Source organism: Phodopus roborovskii, unplaced genomic scaffold (genome assembly GCF_943737965.1).
Source record: "Phodopus roborovskii unplaced genomic scaffold, PHOROB, whole genome shotgun sequence".
NCBI lineage: Eukaryota > Metazoa > Chordata > Mammalia > Rodentia > Cricetidae > Phodopus > Phodopus roborovskii.
Window position 1 is genome coordinate 30,501,185 of NW_026126434.1, and position 17,940 is coordinate 30,519,124.

At 48.4% G+C, this 17,940-nt stretch overlaps 1 protein-coding gene across 1 annotated transcript; it reads right to left on the reverse strand.

Annotated features, from left to right (window-relative positions):
• Window positions 1-1,775: 1,775 nt before the first annotated feature.
• Window positions 1,776-17,031, reverse strand: Abcf1 (ATP binding cassette subfamily F member 1). Its single transcript, XM_051187405.1, has 24 exons — window positions 16,844-17,031; window positions 10,626-10,672; window positions 9,962-10,054; window positions 9,750-9,879; window positions 9,400-9,437; window positions 9,221-9,325; window positions 8,849-8,923; window positions 8,641-8,754; window positions 7,523-7,621; window positions 7,222-7,344; window positions 6,883-6,983; window positions 6,723-6,808; window positions 6,446-6,585; window positions 6,207-6,355; window positions 5,891-5,974; window positions 5,639-5,763; window positions 5,200-5,484; window positions 4,790-4,864; window positions 4,635-4,705; window positions 3,173-3,205; window positions 2,913-3,081; window positions 2,726-2,790; window positions 2,562-2,634; window positions 1,776-2,452 (listed from the first exon to the last, which is right to left on the reverse strand). The coding sequence occupies exons 1-24, from the start codon at window positions 17,001-17,003 to the stop codon at window positions 2,286-2,288; spliced, it is 2,607 nt and encodes an 868-aa protein (XP_051043362.1). The 5' UTR covers window positions 17,004-17,031; the 3' UTR covers window positions 1,776-2,285.
• Window positions 17,032-17,940: the final 909 nt, after the last annotated feature.

The following is a 17,940-nucleotide window of genomic DNA, read 5'->3' on the forward strand; positions in this document are numbered from 1 at the left end:
CACCATGGCTAAAAGATACCCTCTCCCACCGTGGGAATTAACCAGCCTGTGGTTACAGCTCTCCTTGAATCTCTTTCAAGGCTCATCACCTCTCCCCGTCTACTAGCCCAAGACTCTTTAAAGAGAGCTCAGTGTTTTCCCTACGTTTTTAACTTTAAGGTAAAGGCTGGAGTGATGACTCAATCAGTGGCTGCTTCCTTTGCACAGGACTGGCTTCAATTCTCAGCACCCATATCAGATGGCTTACAGCTGCCTTGAATTCCAGTACCAGAGAATGCGACACCCTCTTCTGACTTTTGCACTTCCCCACACCCCTGCACCAACATGTGCATACTCACATACAGACACATAAATAAAAAAGAGTAAGAATGGCCCCCATAGGCTCAAATATGTGAATGTTTAGTCTCAGGGAGTGGAACTATTAGAAAAGGCTATAAGGATTAGGGGGTGTAACCTTGTTGGTGGAAGCGTGTCACTGGGGGGGGGGGGGAGGTTTGAGGTTTCGAAAGGCTGTTTTAAGCCTTTTGAAAGGCTCTCTCTTCCTGCTGCTGGTGAATTAGGACATAGGTCTCAACTACTCCAGCACCATGCCTGCCCATGCTTCTTCCCAGCCATGATGATAATGGCAGGGAAATTCTAATCAAGCCACCAATTAAATGCTTTCTAAGAGTTACCTTGGTCATGGTGTCTTCTTGCTGCAACAGAACAGTGATTAAAACAAAATATTTTTATTTGTGTATGTCTGTGTAGGGGTATATGCATGAGTGTAAGTGTACTAGGATCCCCTGAAGCGGGTCTTACAGGTGAGTGTGAGTTGCCCAACATAGGAGCTAGAAATTCATAGCCTGTGGAGAACATCAAGGACTCTTAACCACTGAGCCATCCCTCCAGCCTACAAAAATTTGAGATTCATTTTATGGGTATGAGTGCTTGCCTGAATGTATGTGCATTGCATGTATGCAGTACCCTCTAAGGGCAGAAGAGGGTGTCAGATCTACTGGGATCAGAGTTGCAGTGTTACAGTGCATGCAGGGTGCTAAGAATTGAAACTCAGTCCCCTGGCTGTGCAGCCAATACTTTTCATTTTCAAGACAAGGTCGCTTTAAATATTCCATAGTGGCTGGACTGAAAAACCCCTTCATACTCCTCAGTGTACCCACTTCTGTTGCTTGGAAAATAATTTTTCCACAATGGATTCTGTATTTGCCCTGGAAATGTAGTGTTCACGCCTTTCCCCTTCAACGTTTCACATTTAGCTGCTCCCATCGGTTTTCCCCATTTCCCCTTCTCCTCATCAGCTCCAAGTGTTTGCTTCTCCCAGGTGCACAGGCCCTGATTCTTAATCCTGTTCCAAGTGTGACTGTGACTCCAAATAACCCTTCTCTGGAAATCTGTCCTTTCTGACACATGGCAATCTTTAACCAGAAACATTAAGCACGTGTGAGTCAGCTGTATCCTAAATGCCCATGCCATGGTTTCCAAGGCAGAGCTCTTTCTTAGCTTCCCCAGTCCTCCTCAGCACCACAATCTTAAGGCATGGCTCATGTAGCCAAGGTTTGCTTCAAATTCACCATGTAGCCAACGAGGGCCTCCCTCTACCTCCTGGGTGCTGGAATTACAGGTGTGCACCCTATCCCAACATGGTTTGTTGTTGGTCTTAGATCATCACCTCGGTCATTTCCCCTTCCCTAAGGATACAAGGGCAGGGGAGGGGACACCAAAAGCTGAGGAAAACTCCACACAGGGACAGAACATCAGCACCCCACTCCTTTATTCACCCCTTCTGAAAGATTTCAGTTCAGCAACTTCTTTCCTGCCCTCAAGTCCCCATCAGACAAGAGGCCACAGGCACCAGATCTTGGGTTGGTGACACAACAGGTCCTGGACACTGGCCTCCAGCCATGCTGTGGTTCTGGCTGTTTGTGTCAGTGAGTCGGGACCCTTCCAAAACGAGGGACCAGAAAGAGTCAGCCCTGAGTGGCCAGAGTCTTGAGAGCAGAGGCCATCTTAACTTGGCTTAAGGGGAATCGACCATAGCAAAGGTCAGCCCTGCCTGAAAAAGATGCTGAGGATAAGCCAGCTCAGTTATCTGAAGGGGAACACAGTCCTTTGGTGGGAAGGACACAATCCACACGGATCCTGTCACACACATCAAGGGAACACTCCACCTTCATGGCCCATGTGGCTGAGTTGGCAGTAGACACAGCAGGCGTCTGGGTGGATAAAGGGGGATGGCAGAGATTCCAGCCACAGGAGCTTGTCTCAGAGGCTTCCAGGAGGGGAGCTCAATCCCGAGGCCTATTGACCATGACTTCACCCAGGGCCTCCAACACCTCTCGCTTGTAGTCATCGAAGTCACCATCGATTTGACTGACGCTCTGCTCCTCCACCACCCACAACTGGCAATTGGTTTCCGTGATGAGTCTGGCATCGTGGCTAACAACGATCACAGCTTTGGAGAAAGATGATAAAAACAGGGCAGGAGAGGGGAATCAATCGTGGAGAAGGAGAGCCCCAGTCCACATCTCTTCAGCTGCTCCTCCTCCCCGCAGCAGACTTACCTCCCTTGTACTCGTTGATGGCCTCCCCCAGGGCATCAATAGACTCTATGTCCAAGTTATTGGTTGGTTCATCCTGTGGAGAAAAAGAGGCCCATGGCAGAGCACCGCAGCACCTGTTTGGAGCTCTTAGTTTCAAGCCCTTTTCCTGTGCCTGGCTCACTCACCAAGATGAGGACATCAGGCTCCCGACAGGCCAGCTCAGCAAATACGACTCGGGCTTTCTGCCCACCTATCACAAAAGGAGAGGTATATTCAGACTCCTGTCACCAGCCTGCAGAAGCCATATTCTCTACGTTCTCAGGTTATGGGGGCTCTTCCTCCCAGTCTCCAGGGAGAGTCCATGAAGTCTACCAGAGAGTTTGCAGATCTGGATGGTGTGGGCATGGCTCTCCAGGCCAAAGCGTCCCAGGCACTTCCGGGCATCCTGGTAGGGTAGGTTGAAGCTCCGCTGCAAGTACTCGGTGGGCGTCTCCTCCATGTGCAGCTGCTCTGCGTACTGCTGGTTAAAGAAGCCAATTTTCTGCCCAAGGGGAGAGGGAGGTGGTCAGTGTGGTCAGTGAGGGGCCTGCTTCCTGCCAGACTTCCACACCTCAGTCCCATAGCCGTCTTACCAGCCGATGGTTCTTTCTCATCTCCCCATTGGTCTGCAAGGAAAAAGCAAGTGTAAGAGCAGGGACCTGAGAGGGTGGTGACACCATAGCCCAGTTTTTCTCTTTTTATTTATTATGTATAGGCCTGCAGGCCAGAAGAGGGCAACAGATCTCACTAGAGATGATTGAAAGCCACCATGTGGGTGCTGGGAATTGAACTCAGGACCTCTGGAAGAGCAGCCAGTGTGCTTTACCTCTGAGCCTTCTCTCCAGCACCTCCCCCGCCCCTCTTTTTTTTTTTTTTTTTTTTTCTTTCTTTTGGAGATGATCTTATTCTGTAGTTCAGGCTAGCCTTGAATTCACAGTGATCCCCCTGTCTGAAACTCCCCAGTGCTGAGTTTCTGACTAGGAGCCACCAGGCCTACCTCAATGTTTTCTTTCTTTCTTTTCTATTTTTGAGACAGGGTTTCTCTGTGGCTTTGGAACCTGTCCTGGAACTAGCTCTTGTAGATCAGACTGGTCTCAAACTCACAGAGATCTGCCTGCCTCTGCCTCCTGAGTGCTGGGATCAAAGGTGTGCACCACCACCTCCCAGTGGACCTCAATGTTTTCTTAAGAGAAACAAATATCAGAGTTTGGCTGGGAATAAATGAGTACAAGAAAGGGAAAATGGCTGGGCAGTGGTGGTGCACGCCTTTAATCTCAGCACTTGGGAGGCAGAGGAGCTCAGTGAGTTCAAGGCCAGCATTCACAGAGTGAATGCCAGGACTACACAGAGAAACCCTGTTTCAAAAACCAAACAAGAAGCCGGGTGTCGCTGGCACACGCCTTTAATCCCAGCACTCAGGAAGCAGAGGCAGGAGGATCTCTGTGAGTTTGAGACCAGCTTGGTCTACAGCACTAGTTCCAGGACAGGCTCCAAAGCCATAAAGAACCATCTTGAAAAAACAAAGCAAAACAAAACAACAACAAAAACAAAAAAAAAACCAACCAAACAGGAAAAAAAGGGTACGGGTACAGGGGTGGTGGTGGCATGGGGTGATGGGGTGAGAGGAAGGCACTACTGAAGGAGACAACACTTCCTTGTAGTGACTGGAAGTCAAGCTAGGTGGGTGACATCAGCCTGTAATCCTACCTACTTAAGAGGCTAAGGACAGGGATGGCAAAATTTAGCAAGGTCTTATCTTAAAAGTAAAACAAGACCAAGGATAAAGTGTGTTAAAGGCCCCAGGTTCAACACCAGTATTACAAATGACAAAAACAAGCTTGCACTGTGGTGTGAGGGTGCAACAGGGAAAATTTAAGACTTGTTAGCTGGAAGAAAAGAATGCACAGCTCTAACAGATAAATGACAAAGTCCTGGGCTCTGTCTCTGCATCTTCCCACAGTTTACACACTTCTAATCAGTCTAACAAAGACACACTGTCCCCTGTCATCTGGTGAATGCTGGACCTCTCCTCTCCCTTTTGGCTTTAGGACTCACTGGTGTCAGCTTGCCAGTCAGCAGCAGGAGTAGGGTGCTCTTTCCCACACCGTTGGGGCCCACGATACAAACTGGAAGGAGACAGGTGGGTGATCAGAGAAGCAGCCTTAATCTGAGACTCATGCTCCCATCCAAGTCACCCAGGACCAACTCACTCCTTGAGTCCATGTCGATTCCAAAATCCAGGTTCTTAAAGAGTGGCTTCTGCCCCTCGTAGCCAAATGTCACACCTGAGAAAAATCACGTACTTATAATTTCCCCAGTCATCCCAGATGCCTGGGTAGGTAGCCCTGGCTCTTCTCCCTAAGGCTAAGTATTAGAGAACGCGCGCCATGGGGGACAGAAAGGTGGTGCAAAACTAAGCCGTAACAACACGGAGGAGCTGTGCCCCTCAACTGCTCGCGGCGGAGCAAAGGCCGAACGTAAACGCTACGCGAGGACGCAGAGAAAGTCCTCCCGGCTGTTACCTGCAGTCCAGAGGAACTTCGCAAGAGGCTACATACAGCTTTGGTAGACTGTAGGGCTACTAGGGTGTCACTGTCCATGGCAGCAATCGGTTCCTTACCATGCAGCCCTAGCACAGGTGGACTGAGAGGTGGTGGGTCTGGGAAGGTGAAGCGCACGGTGTACTCCTTGGGACGCTTCAGGAGCTCAGGGGGGTCCTGAGACTCTTCATCCTGGTTTTTCCGCCTGCACTTCTGCTGTTTTCGAGTCAGGACTTCCTTTGTTTGCTTTTCAGCCTGCTTGGTGGACTTGCCCCCAGCCTTTAGCTCCTTCAGTTTCTTCTCCTGTTTCTCGTACTGCTTCATCAGTTCTTTCTGCTTCTGTAGGTACATCTTCTTGAAGGTCACTGGGAGCAGAGGAACAACCAGGGACAGGTGAATGGGGGCGAGCAGCCATGTATGGAGGTCTTGAAGAAACAGCTCATCACCAAGCTCAAGGTCTGCTACTTAGGCTCTGCCTGGGGGCCCACCTGTCCCCAAGCTACGAAAGAGCATGCTTACTGTAATTGCCCCTGTAGTAATGGAGCCTCTGGGTGTTGAGGTGGATGATATCAGTGCAGACATCGTCCAGAAAGCCCTGGTCATGGGAGACGATCAGAAGCGTCTTCTTCCAGCCTTGAAGGTAACTGCAGTGTAGACAGGAGTGTGGTGTGTCACAAGGGTATGAGCCAAGGATGTAGATAATGGGGTGGGAACAGGGGAAGAGGCACATGGGAGCCAGAGACACAAAGACTGAGAACATGGGCAGCGCACTTATTGAGCCAGATGACGGCGTTGAGGTCCAGGTGGTTAGTGGGCTCATCCAGCATCAGTAGTGTGGGTTCCATGAACAGTGCCCTGAAGAGGAGTGGAGTTAAGGTCAGAAAAGGAAGACATCTGCTCAGCAAACCCAGAGCCCTTGATTGGAAAACTTAGTGAGAACTTTTTTTAGGGTTCAAAATGGAGAATGACCCAAGTTGTCACAATGCACAAGTGAGGGCAGTAAACACGGGCCTCAAACCTGCTTGCTATGTAGTCCTTGGAAGAAAGGAAGGGGAAGAGAAACTGGCAGAGTAGAGGTAGGGCCCACCTGGCCAGGGAGACACGCATGCGCCAACCCCCAGAGAATTTCAGTGTGGGACGATTCTGCATCTCAGGGTCAAAGCCCAAGCCAGCCAGGATCCGCCTTGCCTTGGCCTCTGCAGCCGCTGCTCCAGTAGCCCGCAATTCCTCATACACCTGGGAGGAGGGAGAAGAGGACACATGTCCAAGGGTCCAAGGACCCCCCCCCCAAGGCTTACCTTGTGTCCCCTGCGCCATCTCCTCTACCTTTTCTAGTTTCTCGGCAGCCGTGTCATCCCCCTGCTCCAGCTGTCCCTGAAGCTGTCGCTCCTGCTCTAGTAACTTCAGTCGCTTGGTGTCTGCACGAAGAACAGCTTGTACTGCTGGAGTTTCATCAGCCACCACCTCTGCAGGCAGGGAAGGTCAGGTGTCAATGTCTAACCCTAACCCACCAGACCTGGGCAGCACTTTGCACTCCTTCCAAATCAGGCACTCTCCATCCCTTAGTCCCCCTGCCCGCAACTTTCCTAGTCCCCAGCCTCACCCTGCTCACACAGCAGCACATCAATGTTAGGGGGGATGCTCAGGGCACGGTTGGCAATATGCTTCAGAAGTGTGGTCTTGCCTTTGCTGGAGAACAAGAGCCATGAGGACCTGGCCACCCAGTGCAATCCTCCTTTTCCCCTCCAGTCCCATCTTCTTACCCATTGGGTCCCACCAGCCCGTAGCGGCGGCCTGCGACGATGTACAGGTCAGCATTGACAAACAGCTCCTTGCCATGGGCTGAGATGCTGAACTTTTCCAACTGCAGCCAACAGAACGAATAAGCCCAGGACAAACATGCATGTGAGAAATCTTCCCTTTCTACAGTACTGCCAGCCTTCCTGCCCCTCTCCCTCCAAGCATTGCTCAAGCTGGCAAAACCTTTTTCCTTAGTGCGTTCACCCCTTAACATGCCTTATGGTTTCCCAAAAGCCCATATGAAAGGTGAGGATAGGCCTCTGCTGAAGTGAATAATGGGGGAAGGGCCCTCAGACCCCCACCTTGATATCAGATGCATTTTCTAACATCGCCTGGCGGGAAGACAACTCTGCTTGGGACACAGAGAAGTCATTTTCCTCAGCATTAGCTGCTTTTAATGATTCCATCTGGCGTTCATAATCCATCTGAGGAGGGAAAGAATGTCTGATGTCATAACATAGTAGCTCCATACTGTCAAGGCTGAGACAGGGCTGAGGGACACAATTCCGCCCTTCTATCAGCTGCTCTACTTCAAGCAGCCCCAAAGCTCTCCTCAGACCTCACCTTACAAACCCATAGAAACCATGAAGACCAATGGCTGACCTGTTTTTTTAGCTTTTTCTTTTCCTTTTTGCTAAGGTGGGCATAGGGGTCGTTTGCATTCGACTCCCCATCTTCCTCTTCTTTCTCTTCCTCTTCACCCTGTGAGAACACATGACAATAAACAAACGAAAGCAGCAGCAGCAGCACCACCAAAGACTAAGAACTTCTTTACAAAGCTGATTCTGCTGGGGGTGCATACATTACTCGCAGCATTTGAGGCAGTGAGTTCTACCTCCTGGTCTACCTTCCTGGTCTATAGAGTGAGTTCCAAGACAGCTTGGGCTACACAGAGAAATCTTGTCTTGAAAAACCAAACCAAAACCCAAAACCCAACAACAACAACAACAAACGAAAAAACTGAAGATTCCTGCCATGCACCTAGTGGGGCAGGGAGCTGTCTTCTCTACCCAATCTAGAAATGGCTTATGGTCCTCTCTCTACTTATCCCAAGCCACTGGTCTGCATGCAGCCCTCTAGCATTTCAGACCAGGAACCACTAGTATGACATGCCTATAACTAAAGATATAACTTCCAAGTGTAACTCAGAGTGGAGCAAACAAGTTTGTGTCTAATATGTGAAGATCAGATGGTGCAGTGTGCAGCCTGAGGATGTCAGCAAGAGCTAAGACTGCACGTGCTTGAGCTACGGAGACCTACAGCATACAGATGTGACAACTGAGACCAGGAGCAGAGCTAGGCGTGTTCTCTACCATAGTGCCAGTGAATGAATGGTACAGGCAGAGCCAAGACCGTCAGAGGTGAACTCCAGGCCCTGTCCTCTTCCACCCAGAGCTGTAACTCTAACCTCTGGGACAAACCTGAACCAATGCCTATCTTCATGTGGCCCATGGGATAAAACAGCTATCACTTTCCAAGATTTGTAAGACAAAATGAGACAGATATTCTGTGTGGCCTTGGCTGTCCTGGAACTCACTCTGTAGACCAGGCTATCCTCGGAACTCACGGAGATCTGCTTGCTCTGTTTCCTGAGTGCTGGGATTAAAGGTGTGTACCACTATGCTGGGCAGCAGGGCCTCATTGTACAAAGTCTGGGGCCCTTGCTCTGGTCAGCAACAGACTCCACCCACCATCCACCCCCAATCCAGGAAAATACATACCTGCTCTGCCTTGGCTTTTTCTCGGTCCTTCCCTGGCTTGGGAGGCTCCTTTTCTTCAGTTATTTCTTCATCATCTTCCCCTTCGCTGTCTAGAGCTGCAAACTTATTCTGAGGCTAACAAGGAAAAGACAGGCTTGATGAAACAACACCACCCCCCCCAGCTACCGCCCCCATGAAAGCTATCAGCACTGCCTGCAGCCACTCTTACCTTGGCCTTTCCTCTGGACTTTTCCTCCTTACCCCGTCTGCTCTTGAGCCCAGGCAGCTGTTCCTCAGATACAGCCTGCAGAAGACACACAAAAGATGACTTTGCCACTCTGCCAGCTACAAGCATTTCTAGAGAGCCTGACATGGTTCTCTAGACAGGGACAACAGACAGACAGACAGACAGACAGATACACAGACGGGCAGACCGAAGAGGCAGGCGGAGAACCTTTATTTTAGATTCTGACTGACAGACTGAGACTTTAAAGAGAAGAGCCCTGCTGGTGTAAGCAAGGAAAACATGGATGAGGTGGTTTACAAGCAGGAAAATGGCTTGCTTGAGGGGAGGTGCTGGGTGGTGAAGCTACCACCTTACCTTATTGATGCGATTCTTCTCTGGCTTGGCAGGCTTGGAAGCATGTTTTTCTTCCTCCTCCTCCTCACTCTCATCCTGAATCAGGGCATCAAAAACATTCCCACCCTACAGGAAGGGGCACGAGTTAGTGGGGTGGCTGTGACTGCCCTCAGGAGTCTGCTCACCTGCTGACAACTCACCTTGGTTTTCTTCCCTCCTCGGGGAACCGGAGCAGGCACTGAAAACGACAAAGAGGGGAGGAAATGGTCAGGAAAATTCCAGTGTTTGGGTCCTTCACTTCACCAACTCAAAGACCTTGCAAGGAATGAGGCCGTATTCCCTGCCAACCATGGATGTCAGATGTCTCCTACCCCTCAGGTTTCTTTTCTTTTTGAGACAGAGTTTCTCTGTGTAACAACAGTCCTGGCTATCCTAAACTTACTTTGTAGACCAGGCTGGCCTTGAACTTAGAGATCCCCTGCCTCTGCCTCCCAAATTTGGGGTTAAAGGCTTGTGCCGTTACCTCCGGGTATCCCCTCAAGAAACTTACCTTCATCTTCATCAATGGCTGGTACAGAGAGCTTCTTAAGACGCTCCATGAGCTCCTTCTCCTCTCCATCGTCATCATCCACATCCTTCTTCCGCCGGCCTTTTCGGGTGTCTCGTTTTTTCTTCTGTTGCTGAGACAAGAGTGTGACAGCTGAGGTCTTGTTAGCTGAAGGTCAGAGGGGCTGGTGGGTCCATGATGTCTACCATGCATACCTGTTGTTGCTGCTGCTGCTGCTGCTCCTTCTCTTTCTGTGTTTTTCCTTCTTCTCCAGCTTGCTTATCTTCTACTGCCAGCTCCTCGAAGAACTACAAAGGGGGTAAGACACAGGCAAGTTGCTCAAAAGCCACTTAGCCATCTGCATGAAGGCCCTCCTCATCCTGTTTCTCTCTCCTTTAAAAAGAACCAGTGGTCATTTTGTTTTTTATTCACCATGCCCGGCTCTCACTCATGTTTGGTCATTTTGTTTTTATTTATTTTAATTCACCATGCCTGGCTGTCACTCATGTTTGCTCCACATGAACTTTCAGTTTCCACTTTTATACAAAGGATGACACATGCATGCCCCTGAAGCTATGAGTCCATTGATACTTCTCAGCCTCCAGAACTGCAAGAAAGCAGTGTTTGCTCTTTGCAATTTTCACCCCCTAGACAGGGTTTCTCTGTGTAGCCTTGGGTGCCCTGGAACTCACTCTTGTAGACCAAGTGTGCCTTGAACTCAAGAGACCCACTTGCCTGCCTCTGCCTCCTGAGTGTTGGGATTAAAGGTGTATGTCACCATCACCACTGTCCATATCTTTCTGAGTCTTCAATCCCCCCCACTTACACTGCCTGGGAACACCCATGGCCATTTCTCTTCCTGCACCCTCATTTTCTCACCGTCTTTTTGGTCTTCTTGTCCTTTTTGCCTTTCTTCACCACTTTGTCTGGAAGGTTAAACAGACATCACAACATTAGCTTATTATAAATGCCCAGCAGTCAGTATAAGCTTCCTGCAGAGTCCCAGCTGGTTCTACCATGAAGAACTAGTTTAATCATCACTCCCTGGTCTTATAGAAACAATCAATTCTATTTCATCCATTCATACAAACACCTAATTTTTAAAATAGCATTTTAAAGATTTTTAAAAATAAGTATAAGAGTGTTTTGCCTGGGGCTGGAGAGATGGCTCAGTGGTTAAGAGCACTACAGGTTCTTCCAGAGGTCCTGAGTTCAATTCCCAGCACCCACATGGCAGCTCACAACTGTCTATAACTCCTGTTCCAGGGGATCCTCACACAGACATACATGCAGAAAAAAGACACCAATGCACATAAAATACAAACAAATGATTAAAAAAAAAAAAAAAAAAAGAGTGTTTTGCCTGTACATGTATATGTGCACTGTGAGCCTACCATCCCGCCATAACCAACTGGAGTTATGGATGTCATGAGCCACTATATAAGTATCCTCTGCAAGAGCAGCAAGTGCTTGTAATCATTTGCCATCTGTCCTGCCCTACAAATACCTATTTATTAAACAGACACAAGGTGTCAGAAAATGCTTGCACTGGGGATACAAGGAGCAAGTAAGGCCACCATGGTTTCCTCTAGTGATTGTAGGCTTTGGAAGACAGGTCTTTAAAGAGAAAGGGCGTGAACTTGCCTAAAGGGAAGAAAAGACAGATCTGGTGGGGAAAGGAGAGCTGGCCTCAATACTAGTGCCAGGCATGATCCCTGTGAAGGAGGCATCTGGCTAAGCCTAAACGAGAAACCGTCAGGTACAGGTGGCGTTACAGTACCATATTCAGATCAGCTGTGAGAAGAAACACATGAAAACAAAGACCTACTATGGCTACAACCAAGATATTGAGGGTCAAATGGAACAAGGTCAGGATATAGGGAGGGCTTTTTAGTCCATGGATTCATTGGTATCATTTTTTTCAAGTCTTGTATCCAGTTCAGAATGGGGCAAGGAGGAGAGGGAAAGGGCAGAATCCACAGGGTGGAGAAGAATTCAGACATGCACTATGAAGCACATTCATCCCTTCAGGAAACAGTGGAATGTGAGTGAAGCATAAAGGCTATGAGGAACATCTATGAATGAACCCCACTCAGGCCCATGTCCCATCTGCTATGCTAAAACTACAACTAAAGGACATGGTTATTTTTCCTGTGCACTCTTGCAGCCTAGAGAGTTAACCTGAAAGACCATTTGTCTCTCAGGGAGCAAAGGGAGTCAGACTGATTCCACTTCTCACTTCTGCCCACTGTGTCCCTCTAGGCAGTGGTCTATGTGTAGCCTCCACTCCCCATCCAGAAGCAGAAGTGATCACATGACTTCCCTTCATGGCCAGGCCCACCCCCATGTCTTCTAAATGACCACACTCACTCCAAGCAGTTTGGTCCTCAGTCCTGTGAAGCTTGAGCAGCTCTCTGCTACCTATCACTGTATTCTTAAAAATATATATTTATTTTATGCATATGAGTGTTTTATCTGCTTGCGTGTCTTCTTATTACACATGTTCCTAGTGCTCAAGGATGCCAGGAGAGGGCATCAGATCCTATGGGATTAGAGTTACACCTAGCTGTTAGTGGGAAATGAACCAAGGTCTTCTAGGAAGTGCTAACTGCTGAGCCCTCTCTTCAGCCCCACAGTATTTCCTCCGATCAGAATCCCACATGTTCCACAGTACTTATTTATTAGGAAAGTCTTACTATCTACTTTGCCAAAACAAGAACAAAACCCCCCAAAACAAAACAGAAAACAATAACCCTGGAGATAGTAAAAGACAATCCCTCTATTTTAGAGTCTCAAAGCCTAACAGAGCCAGGAGGTGGTGGTACACGCCTTTCATCCCAGCACTTGGGAGGCAGAGGCCAGCCCAGTCTACAGAGCTAGTTCCAGGACAAGCTCCAAAGACACAGAGAAACCCTGTCTTGGAAAAAAAAAAAAAATAAATAAAAAACAAAACAAAATAACCCTCCCCAACAATAATAAAACCAACCCCTCACTGGCAACACCTCAAATTACTAAAATTAGGACAACCACCACACGTGTAGCACTGTGACTGGGATCTAGGGCTTTACACACATTAGCCAGTTACAACAGAACTACATCTTCAGTCCTTTGTTTTCACCTTTTATTTTGAGGTAAAGTCTCACCATGTTACCTAGGCTGCCCTGAACTTGTGATCTGTCCTGCTTCAGTCTCTCAAAGATTTAGAATTACAGGCCTGAGCCACCAGGTCAGACCTCTTCCTCTGCCCCACCCGCACCCCCACCCCAAAACAAGGTTTCTCTGTATAGCCCTGGCTGTCCTGGAACTCAATCTGTAGACCAGGCTGGCTTTGAACTCAACAGAGATTCACTTGCCTCTGCGTCCCAAGTGCTAGAATTAAAGGTGTAAATCAGCATGCCTGACTTCATATTTCCATTCTCTAAATTCCTGTCTGTTAAACTGGCCAGAGGTGAGCAAAGCCTGTCTGTGCACAGGCCAGCTGTGAGGAAGTATCACAGGCCAGCAGGACTGGAGCTGTGCTGCATTTCCCCTCTTCTAATCTGCTACAGCTCTTCTTTCTTTAAGCAAAAGAAAATGCTGTAATATTACTGCTCCTGGCCTATTTGTAATCCAAGTTAACAGGCAGGCTGAGGAAGGAGAACTGGGTTTGAATCCTGTATCAAAATGAACAAGAGCAGAGGATTAATCTATCTTGACCAGCTCAAGGCCATTCTCCACTTTACAGCTGGGTGTATAATGACTCAAGTCTAATGCCAACACTTCAAAGCTCAGGCTGGCGAAACACATGTTGTTCAAGGCCATTCCTGGCGGTAAGGCCAGCCTGGGTGGTATCAGGCCTTGTGTTACAAGCAGTTTCCGGACAGCCTAGTCTCACAGTAGCAAATAACACGCGGAGACATTGTATTAATTATAAAACTGTTGGCCAATTGCTAGTGTTTCTTAATGGCTAGCTCTGTCTTAAATATTAACCTATTTCTATCAATCTAAGTGTTTCTACATGGTCTTATCTTATCAGAGAGAGGGTCCAGACCTCTTACTACTTCTGGTCCTACATTTCTACTCCTTTCTAATACATCTCCCAGAATTCCCTTGTCTCCTAGTCCCACCTATCTTGCTTTCCTATTTGCCAATCAGTGTTTTATTCATCAACCAATAAGACAAACATATATACAGAACATCTCCCATCATCTTGTATTAAAATAAAATAAAAAACCTCTAAGCTGTGTTTATAAGGTGCATATGAAGCAAAAGTGAATTTGATGTTTAGACTTGCACCCTATACCCGAGTGATTATTCCACACATGCAAACCCTGAACACTCAAGGGTCTAACAGTCTGGTCAGGGCAGTATTTCTTTTTCTTTTCTGCAGAGTTTCTCTGTGTGGCCTTTGCTGTCCTGGACTATGTAGACCAGGCAGGCCTTCAACTCAAGAGTTCAACCTGCCTCTGCCTCCCAAGTGCAGAGGCAGAGGCAAGCACCATCACACCTACTGGGCATCACTTCTTAACAAATACTTTTTTTTGGCCAGGTGATACTACCTGTTTCCTCATTTGCCTCTGGTTTCTCTGGCTGTTCTTGGAGACACCCTCTCACCCTCCTTCCTGACTATGTACCCCCTTATTGGTGAGGTTCTTCAGGTTTCCACCCCATCTTTTTTAACTCAGTCTGCACTCTCTATAGAACTGCTTCATCTATAACTACACTCATCTACATCCTTACTTCAATTTTTCTCTCACTAGAGACAGCTAAGCATGTGTCTCTGTCATCTCCTCTTAGAAACCTCCAACTCAACCTTCAAAGCACACTGGGCTGGCCAGGTAGCTCTGAGAGTACAGATGCTTGCCACATAAACTCAGAGAGCCAGGTTCAATCCACCCACAAATGGAACTGCCTGCATAGTTGTCCGCTGACTTCTGGACCTCCACACTTACTCCTCCCTCGAGAAAAGAGACAAAGGCACTGGACCCATGATGCAGCAGTTTGGTGCACTTGCTGCTCCTTTCAAAAGGCCCAAGTTGGATTCCCAGCACTTACATGGTGGCTCACAACCAAGTGCCAAGTGTAACTCCATTTTCTGGGGATAAGATGTCCTTTTCTGACAAGACATGCACATGGTATATATGTTCACCCAGGCAAAACATTCATATACACTAAAAACACCCGACACCATTTTTGCATGTTTTCTATCTTACAGCCCAATACTACTCTCTCTTTCTTGTTAAAAACTTTATTTTCAGGGAGCAGGAGGCAAAGCACACCAATACGTCAGAGGCAGAAGCAGGGGGATTTCTGTGAGTTCAAGGCCAGCATGGTCTAGAGTAAATTCCAGAATAGTCAGGATACACTGAGAAACCCTGTCTCAAAATAAACAAACAAACAAAACAGAAACAATTTTGTTTCTAGGTCTGATGAGATGGCTCAGCAGTTAAGTGTACTGGCTGTTCTTCCAGAGGACCAAGATTCAATTCCCAGCTAACAACCCTCTCTAACTCCAGTTCCAGAGGACCCAATGCCCTCTCAGGCTTCTGAAGGCACTGCATGCATGCAGTACAAAGGCAAAGTAAGCATTCACATAAAATATTTTTTTTCACCACCAGCTAGACATGGTGGTGCATATTTTAATACCAGCATTCAAGAGGCAGAGGTATATGGATCTCTATGAGTTCCAACCAGCCTGGTCTACATAGTGAGTTCCAAATCAGTTAAGGCTATATAGTGAGATCTTGCCTTAAAAAATTAATTAAAAGTAAAATAAAAACAAAACTTTCAATTAAAAATACTTTTTTTCAGGGCTGGAGAAATAGCTTAGCGGTTAAGAGCACTGGCTGCTCTTCCAGTGGTTCTGAATTCAATTCCCAGCAACCACATGGAGGCTCACAACCATCTGTAGTGAGATCTGATGCCCTCTTTTGGCCTGCAGGCATACATGCAGATGGAAACGCTGTCTACATAACAAATTAAAAAAAAAATTTTTTTAAAGTACTACTATCAACCAAATAGTCTATTCTTCGCCGCTGCCCCCACCACCACAGGGTTTCTCTGCCATTTTGGAGGCTGTCCTGGAACTTGCTCAGGAGACCAGGCTGGATTCAAACTCAAAGACCTACCTGCCTCTGCCTCCGAGTGCTGGGATTAAAGGTGTGAGCCACCACCTCCCGACTTATTACCTACTCCTTTAACTGCATCTTGATTAAGAGTGGAATTCTTCAGTCCTTACCCTTTATCAGTCTCTGGGTGTGGTCCAGGCCACTGGACAGTGACACTTCCAGTCTCGGCTGCATTACTGTTTCCTTGCCCCTTCTTACAGAAATTACTTCCAGAGCCTGGGTAAACAGTATTCCTGAGTCTACCTTGACAATGCCACTCTCTACTTTTCACTGTTACCATAATAAACTGATAAGAGAGATTCAGGCCAGCTTTGGCTATTTAAGATTGTCTCAACTAAGCAGGGCTGTGGTTGGGTACGACTTTGATCCCAGCACTTGGGAGGCAGAAGCGGGCGGCCGATTTTAGAGGACAGCCTGATCTACATAGTGAGGTTCCAGGACAGCTAGGACTAAGTAGAGAGTCCCTTCCCTGTCACATTAAAAAAAATGTTTGTCCCAACTACAACAAATCAAACGCTTGTGAAACTGCTGTAGTCTTTCGCGTCTATTCTATCTCCGCGCTGGAGTGACTTCAAGCCTCTTAAATAAGAGTTGTTCCCTTCATCCCACACCCACAGCGCAACAGGGGCAGCCTACTCGGACCGAGGCTCGCTTGCTAGCTAGCAAAGGACCAACAAAGGGGTGGGCCGTTCTCTCTGGGAGGCAAGTGTAATGGATTAGGGTCTCCCGAGGTGCGCAAGCGTACGGCACGGGGGATCGTGGGCAGCAGGGCTCACGTCATTCTCTCATGTACCGTCGCAGGGAAGATGATAACAGATCTCCTGGCTCCTGTCCGCTTGTCCCTCCCTCGGAGCCATATGCTCGTCCTCGCCTCCGGTCCGCCGCCCGGAGCTCTGGCACGCGGCTTCTGCCCCGACGCACACGCGCGGGACCCAAGTTCCACAGCGGCTGCCGTCGCCCCGCCGTCCCCCACAATCCCTCCCCGCTCACCTTCAGGGCTCGTGTCCTCTCCTGACCCGAACCACTTGGGTTCGGGTGGCTGCTGCTTGGGACCCTTAGGCATCGCGGCGGCAGTTGCAAGTCCTCCGGAGATGTCTGGCGGTGTTTCCGCTTCCGGCGGCGTGGGGCCGCCAGTGGGCGGGCTCTCCATTAGATGCCCCGCCCCGCCCCGCCCCGCCCCCCGGCAACCAGGGTGCGCAAAGGCCTCGGACAAAGAGGCGTGGCAGTACTTCAGCCTTGGGGGCGTGGCTTGGGAAGACACGTGATTGCCTGGGGTGGGCAGCCTGCTCTGACCGTCCCCACGCCTGAGCTGCTGGTGTGGCGACGCGGTGACAACCAAAGAGCAACGTAATTTCTGGGTAGGAGGAAGTGGTGGAAGCATCTTTTATGTCTCCGAGTCACCCAAAGCTGGTCTGGAACTCTCTTGTGTAGATTGGGCTGGCCTCGGATCGGGCCCAGAGATCCTTCTGCCTTTGGCTCTAGAGTGCTGAGTTCAAGGCCTGTGTCGCCACATCCTGCTCTGAATGTTTCTGTTGTTGAGACAGGGTCTCACTATGTAGTACTTGGCTGGTCTGGAACTCCTAGTTTTCTCCTATGCCTCTTTAAGAAAGCTGGGATTACAGGTCTGCACTTTTACCCCTGACTGGTTGCTTCATTAAGACAGTAGATCTCTCTGATCATTCCCCACGACTTTCTAACCTCTTCTTTTTCATTTATTTATTTATTTTTGAGACAAGGTTTCTCTGTCTAGCAGTCCTGGAACTCCCTTTGTAGACCAGGCTGGCCTCAAACTGAGATTCGCCTGCCTCTACCTCCCCAGTACTGGGATTAAAGGCGTGTGCCACCATACTTGACCCTTTTCTTTTTAATACTACACACTGTAAATTATACTTAAAGACATCACAGCCTGTCAATTTAGGAAGCAGTAACCTTACTGGTCCTTGGTTGATATGTTACAAAATACCCAGATATACAGTTACACACAAGGAACTCCACCCTAACAACCAGAAACCACTGGACTGTTTTTTTTTTTTTGTTTGTTTGTTTGTTTGTTTTTTCTGAGACTGGTTTTCTCTGAGTAGCTTTGG

What these genes read in the sequence shown, in the direction of transcription:
- Abcf1 (XM_051187405.1), bottom strand. Translation starts at nt 17,003, where the DNA reads ATGGAGAGCCCGCCCACTGGCGGCCCCACGCCGCCGGAAGCGGAAACA. An exon ending in CTGCCGAGAAACTAGAAAAG is followed by an intron (nt 6,356 to 6,445) that starts GTAGAGGAGATG and finishes CCCTCCTCCCAG; the next exon opens with GTGTATGAGGAATTGCGGGC. An exon ending in AATCGACATGGACTCAAGGA is followed by an intron (nt 4,706 to 4,789) that starts GTGAGTTGGTCC and finishes GTCTCCTTCCAG; the next exon opens with TTTGTATCGTGGGCCCCAAC.